A 14,211-nucleotide genomic window follows, 5' to 3' on the forward strand; every position below is an offset into this window, starting at 1 on the left:
TGCTGAAATACATCCTCACATTACGCCAAGTTTCGGGTTTTTTTTTTTTTTGGGGGGGGGGGGGGGGGGGGGGTTCTTTTGTGTGTGCGTGTCATATGTTGCTGCACAGCACATGTTGAAATGCATGTGTTGAAATGTAAAAGGCAGGGGCGTAGCTAAGTGTTATGTGGGCTCACGTACAGCAGGTGACCCTAGGCCCCCTTCTAATTCTCCTGTGTTTTGTGTGTTTGGTTGCAGGTTTGTAAACTGCTTCAGAATCACAATAAAATGAGCATAAATGCACATTTGGGTTCTGCAATATTCTAGTGTCATGCCATTTTGTTTCCACCCTTACTTAGACTGATATTGGCTTCTTTTTAACCATTTTCTGTTCTGCAGCAGCCAAGTTAACCAGCCCTCTGTATAGTAAAGCTGCAAAGATTAATCAATTAACTACTGATCAATGGAGAATCAATTAGAAATTAGCATCTTAATTAGCAAACCCTTGATTCTTCAATGCACAGTGCTGCTTTAGTTGGTAGGTTTACAGCAGACTCGATAGCTTTTCCACCATATTTATTTGGATTCTGGCTCTGGCACCATCAGATACCAGTCTCAGTCCAACCCCCAAAGGAGCCGATTTCACCAACTGGGAAACAGCCGTTAACAAGAGTACTAGAGCTTTTTCCATATCACTTGACAAAATCTGAGACGAGGGCAGCAATTCAGCTGCTTGGAACCATATATATCCTACTTAAGTAAAAGCACTGGTACAACACTTTAGACTGAGATCGTTTTTCTGCTGAGAACAAACAGAAGACAGGTTTGAGGAACAGTTACTTGGTGACCACAAAAGCACCAGTGCCAACCAAACATTACTGGAATTGCTGCAGAGACGTGTTGATTCAACTATATGATCATTTTGTAAAATGTAGTCAGTGGTGTAAAAGTATAAAGAAGCAGAAAATTGAAATACTCAGTTAAATGCCTCCAAATTGTACTTAGTTGATCCTGATCCTTCACTTGCTGATCCATCAGTAGGTCTCTGATTCTGTGAGCCTTGACTACAGGTTAAAATGAGGGAAGCTCCTTTTTTTTTTTTTTTTAACATAAAGTCAGTTTGAAGCCATCATCTCCCAGCAGCTACTGCTTTTAGTTTAAAGACTACATGTTCATATTGCATATATCAGAGTGAACAGGTGAGTGTACAAGTGTGAGACGGGTTGAAAAGAAAAACAGTGCATACACATGAAAATAGTTTTATTTGAAAATATTTCCATTTTAATATTCAGATTTTATTTACATCGGCCCTTTAGTGTCTGAACTTTGAACTCATGCCTCAGTTTAAACCATAATTAAATAATGAAAATGATAAAGTCCAAATTTGTACCATGAAATGCCCAGATAAACTCTTGGTGGGACAAACATTTAACAGTCACAATGGTAATAATTCCCTTTGTTCAGAAAGTTTCATCTCCCTCTTAAATGTAGTTAAATCCAGTTAAAATACTCCCCGTCATATGCAAATATGACAAGGACAATGCTCAGAGATTTCTAACAAGCTACACTGATATTTCCTGTTCACAACAGTACAAAAATTCACAACTCAAGATGACTAAATGCACAAGGCAACTACATAGTTTTGATTCCTGAAATGTGGAGGTTTGACACCGGCAAAATACAGTCCCCAAGTGCTACAAATACGATGGTCAGCGAAAAGTGCCTCTTTGTTACAATCACACTGTAAACATCGTTTCTAAGGCCTCGATTCAGATACGAACCAAATTAGCAAATGTCTTTTTTCTTACCATAGTGTCTTTAACCTTAAACAAAGAAAGAAAATAGGCATGTTAAACGAGAGGAAGGGGGAAAAAAACAAGTGGACCAGGATTCAGGCCTTGCCCTCAAACCACATACACATAATAATTAAAACCTGTGTTTGACTATCAGAGTACAATAAAATTATCAACACTATTCTCTTTAACACTTCCTTTGATTTGTTCTTTAAATTACTAACCAATTTGTTTCAAAAACTATGCATCCACACCGTCTAACGGTCCCATCTGTGCCGTGCAGCAGCTCTGTGCACTTACTGATGATGGTGGGAGGACCACAGTAGATTCAGTATGTAGTGTCGTACTGAAGCTTGGTTATTTTGGTTCCCAGTCTTGTTAAGTCTTAGGAGAAGGTAGCTGTGAGGATGGCCTCTTGTTGCTGGTGGTGGAGGGTGCCTATTCCGACAGCGGGGGCAGGCAGAGCAGGTCGGCTCACTAACCGGAGCTGAGGAGGACAGGGGAGTAGGCGTTCTGTGTTTAATATCCAACAATTCATTCACAAATCATTAGGCTTTAAGTTGTAGATGGTATTACTTAAAACACTGCTCACCTTGCAGGCCAGCTGCTTCTCAAACCTGGGAGCTACAAAAGACCAGGGGCCCATGTTCTGAGGCTCCTCCTGACTCCAAATAAACTCTGTGGGGGAATTGAATTGAAAACTAAGAAATTCCAAAGCAAACTGAAACTGGATTTGTTGGTGAGAACAATGTAACAAAGAGCTGAAGTGAAACCTGAACTTTGAGGTTTTCTTCCACAAAATATTCAAACTAAATAATATTTTATTCCTATATTTACTACAAAGAGCACTATCTTTAACTGCGTTATCTTTGACTGATGATCAGTTCTAGCATCTTCTTAGGAGAATTATCTGTAATCAGGGCAAAAGGCTCGATAAGTATAGGCAGAAAAATTGCATTTTGAAAAATGAGGTGGAAGCTACTTCCTTGCAAAGACCAGATGGTCATGTGGCGAGTCAGGATTTGAGCTCTTTATGTGAAAACTGCCAGTAAATGCATCCTTTTCTTCTGATATGCTGTAATTGTGGCGCAGTTCATTAGAAGAGCGAAAACCATCTTCACTAAGTGCAGTTAACAGACCACAAATGCAGAAGATTTATGGGTACAGAGAAGGATCTTGAAGCTACCATTTCCTCTTGCTTGGAAAGTGTTTCATAACCAAATGAAGCAATCACATCAGAGTGTGGACACTCATTCGGCCACGGAGGGTGGACACAATAACAGAGAGACATATTTCAAAAGCCCCGCAGTAAATACCAGCCTGGTGAAACTCATCCTTTAGATATTTGTTTGTCAGATATACGGATGTACCAGAATTTCTGGTTACCTAATGCTGTCTTGAGGACTCACTAATAAAAGTAGTGACTGTCAGACTTCTATTAAAATTGCTGCATACTCCTAAATGGCATTCAGCTTAGTGTGACTGACATTCAGCTTAGTGTGACTCACTTGTGTGGCTGTTTTTGTGAGTGTTTTTCTACCTGACACTCAAATTCAGCTGGCAGTGTCACCAAGTGGCAGTGGTCCTTCTTCAATGTATGAACAAGCTTACTAAAGAAAAATGGCCCCTGCTAAACAAAGATGAAACTGAATTGACAGTCTGTTGTCAGCAAAGGTCACTGCTCACTTTGGTGACGGGGGATTCATATTCTTTAAAGATTTTAAAATCATCTAGGCAATTACAAAATAAGTTTCCCACCTTGACGATACAGTGAGTACTGAAGGAATAGTGTCTTGCAAAGACCTAGAAAAAAATTCTCCGTGGGTTTATTTTTAGTAGGACAGACTCTTGTAATGGTGTCTTTGTAGATTTCTCAAAAACAGCAAAGTCAAGAGGATTAAAATTAAACAGGGGAAAACAGCTGTTTCTGTGCTCTGCATTTATATCTGGAACAAACTTCTGAATCTGCTTTGCACTACACATTTATTTGTCCATTATTTGGTCCATCCATTAGCTATACCGCTTGTCCTTTGACAGTCGCAGGAGGGCTGGAGCCACTGGGCGAGAGGCAGGTTGCACCTCGCAATTCTATCCCAGGGCTGACATATAGAGACAAACAACCATTCACACCCACGGGCACTTTAGAGTCACCATTTAATCTAACCTGCTTGTCTTTGGACTGTGGGAGGAAGCTAGAGGACCTGGAGGAAACCCACGCAGGTACAGGTATAACATGAAAACTCCACGCAGAAAGGCCCCGGCTGGCCGGCAGGTTCAAACCCAGAACCTTTTTACCGTGCCACCCCACTTCTTGGGCTGCTTGTTCAAATTTTTTTTATTTATTTTTCCTTCCCACTGTCTTTTAAATGTCAGTGTATTCTTAAGCTTTATATAAGGAAGTAGAAAAAGGCCTTAATGTGAGAAAAGTGGTTCATAAATAGGTAAGTTGTCTTTCCTCTTTTTCGTCAGTCACACAGACTGAGGCACAAGGAAATGCCTCAAAAATCTAAATATTTGCAGGCACGTTAGAAAGGGGGAAAAGTGGATACAAAGAGACTACAGATGTTATACACTATGGTCTAAAAAAAACCTAACCATTGAGCTAAATATACATCTCTTACTGATAAAATGAAAATCAAACATATAGTTGACTTAAAATTTATCTTATAAGAAAATATTATGCAAAAAAGTGATATTAAGTCTGAAGATGGTAAGGTAGGGTGAGGAACAGTCACATATAATATGTTCACAACTGCGTGCTCAGAAAGAAGAAGTGTGCAGTTAGATTAGTGAAAGTGTTAATTTGTTCAAAAAGCGAACCCTGGTTTACTCGTTATATAGCAGCAAAAACCATAAACAAAACATCCAGAAACTATCTACCAAAATGGCTTAGGCCAACACAAACAGACTGCAGGTGTAAAGGGACATTTAAAGTTACTATGTCTGCTGGGAGTGAAGGTGGAGCTCTGAAAGTCAGACAGGAGAGGTCGGTGCAGGGTCACTCTACCTTTGGCATTGGGATACTTTTTGAGCTCCTGCTGCAGAGCCACCAGTGGGAACGGACACAGCTCCTCCACACGGATGAGCGCTGTGTTCTGGTTTGCTGCTGAGGCCTCCCTCTGTTTCAGCAGGGCATAGTAATGTTTCCCTGAGCACAGCACCACCTTATGGACACTGGGTGGAATAAGAAAACATGGGTTTAATGTACTGAATTGGATACTTAAGAGAATGTTTTTGAACCAAATGTGTTCCAAGTTTAGGCAGGTTTAATTAAGGGCAAAAGATCAAATGAAAAAGCTCGTTTTAGAAAAATTTTTACAAACATGAAAATGTACCTTTCTGCTGAGACTGAAGTGTCACCTAACACTGGTCTGAAAGACGTTCCTGGTGCCATTTCAGTCAGACTGGACACTGCCCCCTGTGAAAAGACAAAACATCGTTTTCACCCACTTAAATAAAAACACCAGTTCAAAAAAAAAAGGTGGGAGGTAAAATGTTAAAAATATTCTTCACAGTGTCTACAGTGCTTACAGAAAATCTGAGCAGTGTCTTGGGTCCAACCACAATGAGAGGTTTGCGGAAGTTTCGGATCATCTGTCGCCTCAGCAGGTGGAAATACTGAGCAGAAGTGGTGGGATTGACCACAGCCATATTCACATTGTCGCCGTCCACACCCTCCACTTTACTGTCACACATCTTAGAGACAAAAGAGGTTACAAGTTAGCAATCATTTACAACTCAGCTAATATATAACACCAACACATAACTGAATAGAAAGCAGCTGGCACCTTAAGAAACATCCAGACTTGTCTGTGAAAATTCTCGAGTCATCCAGATCATGGTATTTCTGAGTGCTATATGAAAGCAAATTGACTTGCTTGAGGTTCTTGAAGACCTGGCATGTACACTACTTAACAATCCCACAATGGGAAATCAGGCATCGCATTTTATAGATTACCCAAAAAAAAAAAAAAAAAGGCGGCCATGCAACACCTCATCTCCGAGCGATGATACAAATGGGCGATGATTCTTAAGTGTCCAAAATCTCAATTTACTGCTCACTAAGTGTAAACTACCATGTCCATTACATAGAAAGTAGTGAATGAGTGAACAAGGGAGTGCATTCAGACACAGCCATAATCTGAAGTCTTTTGTCTGCTGATTGCTGGTGGCCAGTTAAGAAACATTATCCCTGCTGATTTGCTCTTGACTCTACACCATTTAGAGTCGTGAAAATAACGTGTTCTGTTCTTTGTGCTGAAGAGAGAAGACATGGACCAAAATGTCTGTACTATGACACTTTTTTAATATGACTCCTCAGTTCATCTTTTAATTCATATTACGAAGGACCCTGTTTTCCTATTTAAATCTTGACATCAGGACATGAACATGGTGTAAGAGCTATGCCAAAAATTATCAAGGGGCCAAGGAAAACTCATCCATGAAGTTTTAGTTTCAAGAATAGGTTTGCAATTTTTTAAGTCTGTCTTAAAACAATAGTCGGGTGCCCATATGGACATTACAACAGCTTTTTCTTGCTATAATCATCTGTCCTGTTCATACTGGCCATTAAGAGTCCCTTTCTAATGCACTTTCAGTGTAGGTGGTAGTGGACAAAATCCACAGTCCTTATTCAAAAATGCATTCAAACTTATATCTTAAGGTAATATTGAGTTTCAACTAATGTAATTAGACTAATCAAGTCAGTATCTTCTAAAGTTACCACAGCTAGTGTAACACTTCCTCTTGCGTACTGTGCGTAAATGTAAACTGTGGATTTTGGTGTGTTTGGTATATCATTAAACATGGTCGGCTCACTTAAACATGTAGCTCTGCCGTGTTCATGTGAGATTCCCATGTTTATGACATGCTATTGTTCATGTCATTGGGTCACTTGTAATGGTTGTACAATGGCAGAGCTGGATGTGTGAAGGTTAAAAAATACTGTGTTTTATAGCTCTATGTCCATTAAATGTGGCTTTAATTAGCTTGAATGAAGGACTCTGGCTGGTGTGAGACTTTGTTTGGTCCATATTATTAAGCACCAAGTCATATATATCCAAACTTTCAGAAAAATCCATGTTTCCCAGCTGTAACTATGATATGGATGTTGGTGTGAAAACTATACAAAATCAGAAACCGGTTACTTGACATGGATGCAACGTTAAAGTCCCACAGACCTGGAGGAAACGCTCCATACGGCAGGAAGAGTGTTCAGGTCCGGCTCCATCGTACCCGTGAGGCAGCAGGATCACCATCCCACACTGTAGCAGCCATTTGGCTTCACCTGGGGACACAGCAGTTTCACATCAGATGCATGAAGATTTAATAATGTTCATAAAATCTTAAGATAATATGAGTTAATTTCCAAAGCGAACATGTTGGAAGTGTCAGACATTTACCTCCAGAGATGAAGGTATCAAAGATGATCTGCGCTCCGTTGAAGAAATCCCCAAACTGAGCCTCCCAGATAGGAAGCAGCTTCGGCTGTGCGATGCTCATACCATATTCAAATCCAAGCACCGCCTCCTCAGACAGGGGGCTGTTACACACCTAAACACACACAAACACACCACAATATGCCACATAAAAGGAAGCAATCTTGTTATAGATGTCAGTGAAGGTGATGTAAGAAGGTCTTACATAAGAACTAATGTGTTAAATGTGTCATGATTTAGACAGATTATGTTCACACTGATGGTTTTATCTGCTTTATAGGAGTGTTACCTCCAGGAAACCTGTCTGCTGAGGGCTGATTTGGTTTAGAGGGATGTACATGTCATTGGTGTCTTGACACACCACCATGGCATGGCGTTGACTAAACGTGCCTCTTCCAACATCCTGACCGCTGATTCGAATATTAAAGCCTGCAACAACAGTAATTTGAAATCTATAAATCCATCTCTTGACAGCAATAAAAATTCAATGAGGCTAAAATTTGATCTGATCAATGTTCTGCTTGACACTGACCTTGACAGAGTAGAGACCCGAAAGCAAGAGCCTCTGCTGTGGACCAGTCCAGTTTGGTGCCCTCTTCCAACTTCTGCAACCGAGCCTGAGCTCACACAGGAGGAAAGCAAAATCCTCATCTAGCTGCTGCAACATCAAAAAAAGACCACTCAACAGAAACGATGGAGGCAACAGCCGTACCTGCACGTGGGTCTTTCCAAGGTGACTGTGCACCTGGATTTGTTCAGGGATGTCCACAGATTTTGCTCCTACAAACTGCAGCAGAGGAATGGGGACACCTGTGTCCCAGGTAGTGACCCTGGCCTGGGGTTCGACCAGGTCTCCCCAGCGGCCCTGCAGGTTGGTGGGTGGTGGGCTGTACAGCGTCATGTTGGCCAACTTGTCGTTGAGCATGCCGTAGTATTTGGATTTGATCTCGTCACGCTCAGCGTCAGTCATCAGACCCTCAGAGATCAGTTGGTCTGAGTAGGAGTCTGGGACACTCTTACGGGAGCTGTAATAAAACAACACGCTCAATACTAATACTATTATCAATGTACATAACATAAGAGTAAGATTTTCAGGATGTGTATCTCATTGGGTGTTGCTAATTTGACAGCTGTATTAGGAGACTCCTAGAAAAAGAGATACAAGAATACAAAACCTTATGCCACAATTAGCCAATATCAGTAGCACTGAAACTGGACTGACAACAATACAATGGTGAAAATGTGTTATGATACAAAGTAAACAAGCTAAATTAAACTAACCGGATGATCTTGTACATGGCTGGGTTGGTGAAGAAAGGCTCATCCAGCTCGTTGTGGCCCCACTGACGGTAGCAGATCAGATCCAGGATTACATCTTTCCTGAAACACCGCTGGTAGTCTACAGCCAGCCGAGTGGCCCGCAGCACCTCCTCTGCATTATCTCCATTTACATGGATCACAGCACAGTTCACCATCTTACCTGTGACACAAACGTTTCTGATTGTGAGACGCTCAACGTCTTATTTTTCTACAAACAAAAACTTGTGACATTAGAATAATTTAAAAGACATAATATAATAACATCTGATAATAACAGAAACATTCTGTGTAAGTGGGGTTTAATTAATACTGATACTGCCTGTGAGTTTCACTGACCAACATCACTACAGTACAAAGAGGATCTCCCTCTCTCCGATGGAGTGGTGTAACCCACTTGGTTGTTCACAATGAGGTGGATGCTCCCTCCGACTCTATAGTGAGGAAGGTTTGAGAGGGTCAGAGTTTCTGGAACAATCCCTTGACCTGTGAAAGAGCCATCACCATGGACCTGTGGAGGAGAGAATAACAGAGATGGTCTCAAAGTTTTAGTAACTCTTCATTATGCAGGAAGTTTGAAAAGGACGTCTTTCTCATGTTGAACTGAGAATGTAAACTAAGCTGTTACATCTGATTAATCTTGTTTAAAATGAATATCAGCTTGTTTGCATGGTTAACATAAGAAGGTGTATACCTTTGCCAAAGCTGCATCATTACATTTTGTTCTTTTAACAACAGGAAATGATTTTTTTTTTTTTTTTGCTGGTGGCCTAAAGATGAGACCATACAATCATAACATCCAACATTGTGTGTCCATCCAGGGTCCATCTTTGCCAAATGTCATCCCACATCTCCTGCATGTGTGTATTAGTTGTTGTGACCCAGTACCTGCAGACAGATGACTTGGTCCCCTGGCTGGGCATTGTCTTCGGGCGAATAGTCCCCTTCTTTCCTGAGCTGCTGCCTGGCTCGGGTTTTGCCCTGAGCCACCGGGTTGATGGCCTCAAGGTGAGATGGGTTAGGCAGCATGGTCACATGAAGAGGGTGTCCGGCTCCGAAATCCAACTCCACTGAGGAGGTGAGGTGGGAGAGGACATCACCGATGGAGGGTGAAGTGTCAGGGAACTCACTGAGGCCACGCATCTTTCGGAACATGAGCTGGAGGGAAAAATTATGGAAGAACAATGTTTGATGTTATCACACCCTTGTTTACTCATTGGCAGTTGACTGTGACTGTCTAACCTCTGGTGGGAACTTCAGCAGGCCTGTCAGGAGGTTCAGTCGGCCTCTGTGGGGCATGCCAATGACAACGTCGGTGACTCCGCTGAGGGCCGACTGGTGGAAAAGCTCGTAGAAAAAGCCCATCATGCTCTCTGCTCCTTCGCCTCCGTAACGTTTCACAGTAGCAAACTTGGTGGCCAGGAAGTGGTCAAACTCCTATCGATTGTGAGAGAAGAAGTAAAGAAATACAAGCATTAAAAATACAGGACGTTACCAAATGAAATATGAAAAGATGAGCTAAATGATACGGTACATTTTCTCACATTGTATTTGGATTTTTTATTCTCTTCTTTCTCCTTGTACCGACCTGAGACTCCAACATGACCTTGGCCAGATGCTTCCTCTCCTCAGGGGAGAAACTTTTCCTCTTGAGCTCCTCAAAGCGGTCAGCAAACCACTCCCTCTCCTCCAGGCTGCTCAGCTGGCTGGTCTCCACTGACAGCTGGCCACAGTAGGCTTCTTCCAAGTAGGCCTGAACCTCTTCTACTGAAGCCTCCGCCTTTCCAAAGTGCTGTAGACCTACAGAAACACATGCCATGAGTAACGGAAACACCTACTGCACATGTGAGGTTTTCACTGTGCGTGAAAAGAAAATATGGAAGAGGAAAGGTAAGTGAAGAGGGGCAAGCACTGCTGCTGTCAGGTGAACAGTGGTGGAAAGTAATTAAGTACATTTATTTAAGTAATGTACTGAAGAACACTGTGGATACACTTGGATTTTACTTGAATATTTCCATTTAATCTTCCTGAGCTGTTCAACTCCACCATATTTCAGAGGTAAATATTGTACTTGTTACTCCACAACATTTATCTCACAGCTATAGTAATTTTTACATAATTCAAGAGTATAACTTCTACTTTCACCACTACCATTCAATGAATCATCAGTTTATCCTGCAATGCATTGGAAAACGCGAATAAATATAACTCTTAAACTGCAAAGTAAAAGCCCTTTCAAAAGCAGTCTTGCATGTCTTTGTTTTGAATTTCTTTGTATATTTTTTGTCTTTTTGACGTCACTTTGTATCTCTCAGGGGTCACCATGGGCCTCTGTGGGGTTGTTCTAGGTTTGTGTGTGGTTGTTTTGTTTTGTTTTGTTCCTCTTTATTTGTTTTACGTCTTCTTATGGTCATTTTACACCTCTTTGTGGCCGTTGTGTGTCTCTTTGTTGTCATTTCATTGACCTTCCAACAAGATATATTAAACATCACTTCTTACAGAGGCTCTGGCCCTGGAGCCTGTTGACTCTTTGGGCCTCTGTACGGTATGCCCTTCAGTAATTCCTCCATGGGTACAGGTTACATAATGTTGCATGTATAAGAAAACGTGATTTGGAAAGAAAAATATTTATATGGTCATTATCTTAACCTCTGGTACATGATTTCTGTGGGTTTCCATTCACAGCTGTCATTTACCTGAGGTGTTGAGTTGTCCTCTTATGGTGCCAGTAAGCATGTTTATCTCCGGGACACTGTCAACCACAGGCTTTTGGGGCAGTAAGGGGTTAATTTTAGCAGCCTTATGTCCATGTGCTCTGTATGCCTCCACCAGACGGGCAAGAGCATGATCTGTGCACAAAGCAAAACAGCAAGCCAGCAGTCAGGATGAGCTGCACCAAAATAAATCACACCCTCAGTGTCAAATAGCATCTTCGACAAACAGCGACAACACTTCCATCTGAATCAGCAATTTAACATTTAAATGGGAACGAGATAGTTTGTGCAAGTATAAAGTGCATACTGGAGTAAAACATAACATTACGTACAACAATTAAAACAGTATCTAACATCTAACATTATTTTAACAAGGCAAAGACTCAACGCCTTCTTCTTGCGTCATGTTAATTGTCCATATTAAATTAACCCTATACTGACCTTGATTTAGTGCCGCGATGCGATCGCTCTGCAACTTGTGGTCCCTCTCGGTCTGTTTGGGTCGGTAGCCGTATACACCTTTCTCGGTGTGATAACAGCAGCCGACAACCTGCCGGGCGACGCTCGGCGGCAGTCTGCTGAGCGAGGTTTTGAGGAAAAGTACGGTCGACATGTTTTAAAGTGTAAAGTTTTAATCGTTCATGTGACAGCAGCTAAGTAACGGCTACAGGACGGCGGCCATACTGCCGAGAGAGCGTCCAGATGGAGACGATATGGGAGGAGACGCCGCATCGGAAGCCCATTGGCTGAAGTACCTGCACTCGTTTCACAACACTGTTACGAGGAAATCTTTCACTTTTAGTTTTTTTTTTTTTTTTTTTTTGCTACTTTTGTGCCAGATTTATTAAACACCAGTTTTGTATTTGTAATACACGAAGTCACACTTTGGAGCGATGGTGCATAATTGTTGAAGCCTGTGTACGTACGTAAAGTAACCCCCGTGACGTAGCGCAACAAGTGTCAAGCATGCAGTCTATGGTGTCAGGCGACAAGATTGTGCTACGTTTAAGCTCTCCTCGTAAATTCTAAATTCTTCACTTGAAAGTTGGAAAACAGGATTTTGTTGAAACACTGACCCTTTTCTACTTTTTATACATCGATTTTTCTAGTTATTCATTTATCTAAACCCCCCTTACTTTTGGGGAGCATATATACAGACAACCTACAAACTAAAGGGAGGATTTGGGAGGATTTGAACAAATATGAGGCTCAATCAAGATGTCTCCAAAAGGGCCCATGTAGCTCATTGAATTATTTGATGGCCTTCTTGGTCACCAGATCTCAACCCAGCTGGGCTGAGATAACTCTCTCCACAACCACCACCATCAATTGTTCAACCATCCAGTAGTGTACATTTAAATCCTGCTCTTATGATGAAATATTACGACCTTGCCCTAGATTTTTCTGAAAATTTCTTGACACAAGCATTTTGATAAAAAAAAACAACTTCAAATGAGCTCAGTATAAACTAAAACATGAAGTTTAAACTAGATTTGGAGACTAGGCCACTCTGCAAGGCTGGGGCCACAAGATGGCAGATGGAGGACTTTTGGAGGTTGATATTCTAAATTTGTGACTGATCAAACTATGTAGACAGAAATAGAGTAGAGCCCGGGTAGTTCCCCATGTTGCCCATTTGGCAATTCAGCCTTGATCTGTTAAAATCCCCGAGTTTATAAAGGCAGAAAAATTCATAACTAATTTGCCTTGTGTGTCAACAATGTGCCAGTGATGCAAGCTTTGTCCTGTTTCAACATCAACATCAACTTTGTTTTGTCAGCATTTACGGACAGCTTGTGTTCACACAGCTGAGACCTTAGACTCAAATGTAAACTGCAGAAGTGTAAATGCCTCATTAACTTAATTAAGAGCTGAGGAGGACATGATGGTACAAATCAGCCTATGACTTGACTCTGAGCTCTCATTTGGATGTGCTATTAATTATATTGTCAAAAAAATTAACCTCTACCTAGGATTACCTTCTAAAGTCTATTAATTTTATGATGAAATCAATCATTTGGTCTCCAGTTTTCTGGTTCGTATGCTTCTGAATAAAGTCATCCTGCATTATTCCTTACCCAAAAACCCTGTTTCAACAGTACATCAAATTATTGAGCAAGCTGACCTCAGTACAACAGTGATGAAAAACTTTAGTATTTAATAGGGGTCAAGGTAGGCTTCATCCAATAGGAATACATTTAATAATCTTAATCAATGAAATGACCTCAGCCTGCTCACCCACATACATTAAATTAGCACAGAGAATACTCATACCCCACTGAGTGTTTCTGTAACTGAGGACATGAAAAAAAAACTTCAACATCTTTCAATTTATTAGAAATGTTTTATTTTCTGACTCGCTGCTGCTTGGACTCATTTTATTGAGCTTTTAATTCTAACTAAGTCTAACAAATGTTAAATAACTATACAAAGTGTATAGTAAAAGGAGAAGAGATCCCAGCTTCTCCTCCCACACAAGCGTCATCAGACCACAGAACAATGCTGCTAAACATGTTGTATCTTGGTTAAAGGGTAGGGCCTTTGTTCCATCAGAAATACCTCACTCTTTATGTCGTGTTAAACTCTTGCTTCTATAATGCTGCAATTATTATTCTCTCCACTAACAGAAGGTCCATTCTCGACTGACTGTAGAAACAACCGCCTAAAGCAGGTGAATAACCTGCAAAAAGCCAACACTTAGACTTTTCACTTTACACTGACTTTAGAATGATGATATAAGGCTGTGAGAAGGGATCTGAGTGTTTGAATTGCAGACTCTGTGGACACTTTAACAATGACAGTTTGGGGAATAAATGGACACCTCACTGATGGTCAAGAAACCAAATGAGGTGAAGATCTACTTCAGAGGTCTAAAAGTCACTGAAGTCTGAATTCAATTCTCCAGTCTCTGAGCTTTCACGTTAACAGTTCTCTCCTCAAACTTACAACCATCAGTTCAGTCTGTGCTGT

At 41.1% G+C, this 14,211-nt stretch overlaps 1 protein-coding gene across 2 annotated transcripts; it reads right to left on the bottom strand.

Moving 5' to 3' along the window:
• Positions 1-1,235: 1,235 nt before the first annotated feature.
• Positions 1,236-11,923, bottom strand: dhtkd1 (dehydrogenase E1 and transketolase domain containing 1). 2 transcript variants are annotated; one of them, XR_005894113.1, is made up of 18 exons: positions 11,683-11,923; positions 11,224-11,376; positions 10,116-10,327; positions 9,770-9,964; positions 9,416-9,685; positions 8,867-9,038; positions 8,492-8,690; positions 7,923-8,235; positions 7,743-7,827; positions 7,500-7,639; positions 7,175-7,325; positions 6,953-7,059; positions 5,304-5,468; positions 5,108-5,190; positions 4,780-4,946; positions 2,365-2,450; positions 1,519-2,259; positions 1,236-1,453 (listed from the first exon to the last, which is right to left on the bottom strand). XR_005894113.1 is itself a non-coding variant. In XM_041038904.1 (17 exons), exons 1-17 carry the CDS (start codon positions 11,852-11,854, stop codon positions 2,158-2,160), a joined length of 2,772 nt encoding a protein of 923 aa, XP_040894838.1. In that variant the 5' UTR covers positions 11,855-11,923; the 3' UTR covers positions 1,236-2,157. The 2 variants fall into 2 exon arrangements, 1 of the variants encoding a protein (XP_040894838.1); XM_041038904.1 differs by having other exon boundaries at positions 1,236-2,259.
• Positions 11,924-14,211: the final 2,288 nt, after the last annotated feature.

Source organism: Toxotes jaculatrix, chromosome 5, assembly GCF_017976425.1.
Source record: "Toxotes jaculatrix isolate fToxJac2 chromosome 5, fToxJac2.pri, whole genome shotgun sequence".
Lineage (NCBI taxonomy): Eukaryota > Metazoa > Chordata > Actinopteri > Toxotidae > Toxotes > Toxotes jaculatrix.

Bases quoted from the DNA above. Each gene is read 5' to 3' on its own strand.
- dhtkd1 (XM_041038904.1), bottom strand. From the start codon at position 11,854: ATGTCGACCGTACTTTTCCTCAAAACCTCGCTCAGCAGACTGCCGCCG. The intron at 10,328-11,223 runs GTAAATGACAGC...GTGTTTCTGTAG, and splicing joins AGGACAACTCAACACCTCAG to GTCTACAGCACTTTGGAAAG. The intron at 5,469-6,952 runs GTCTGTGGGACT...TTTGTCTCTAAG, and splicing joins GTATGGAGCGTTTCCTCCAG to ATGTGTGACAGTAAAGTGGA.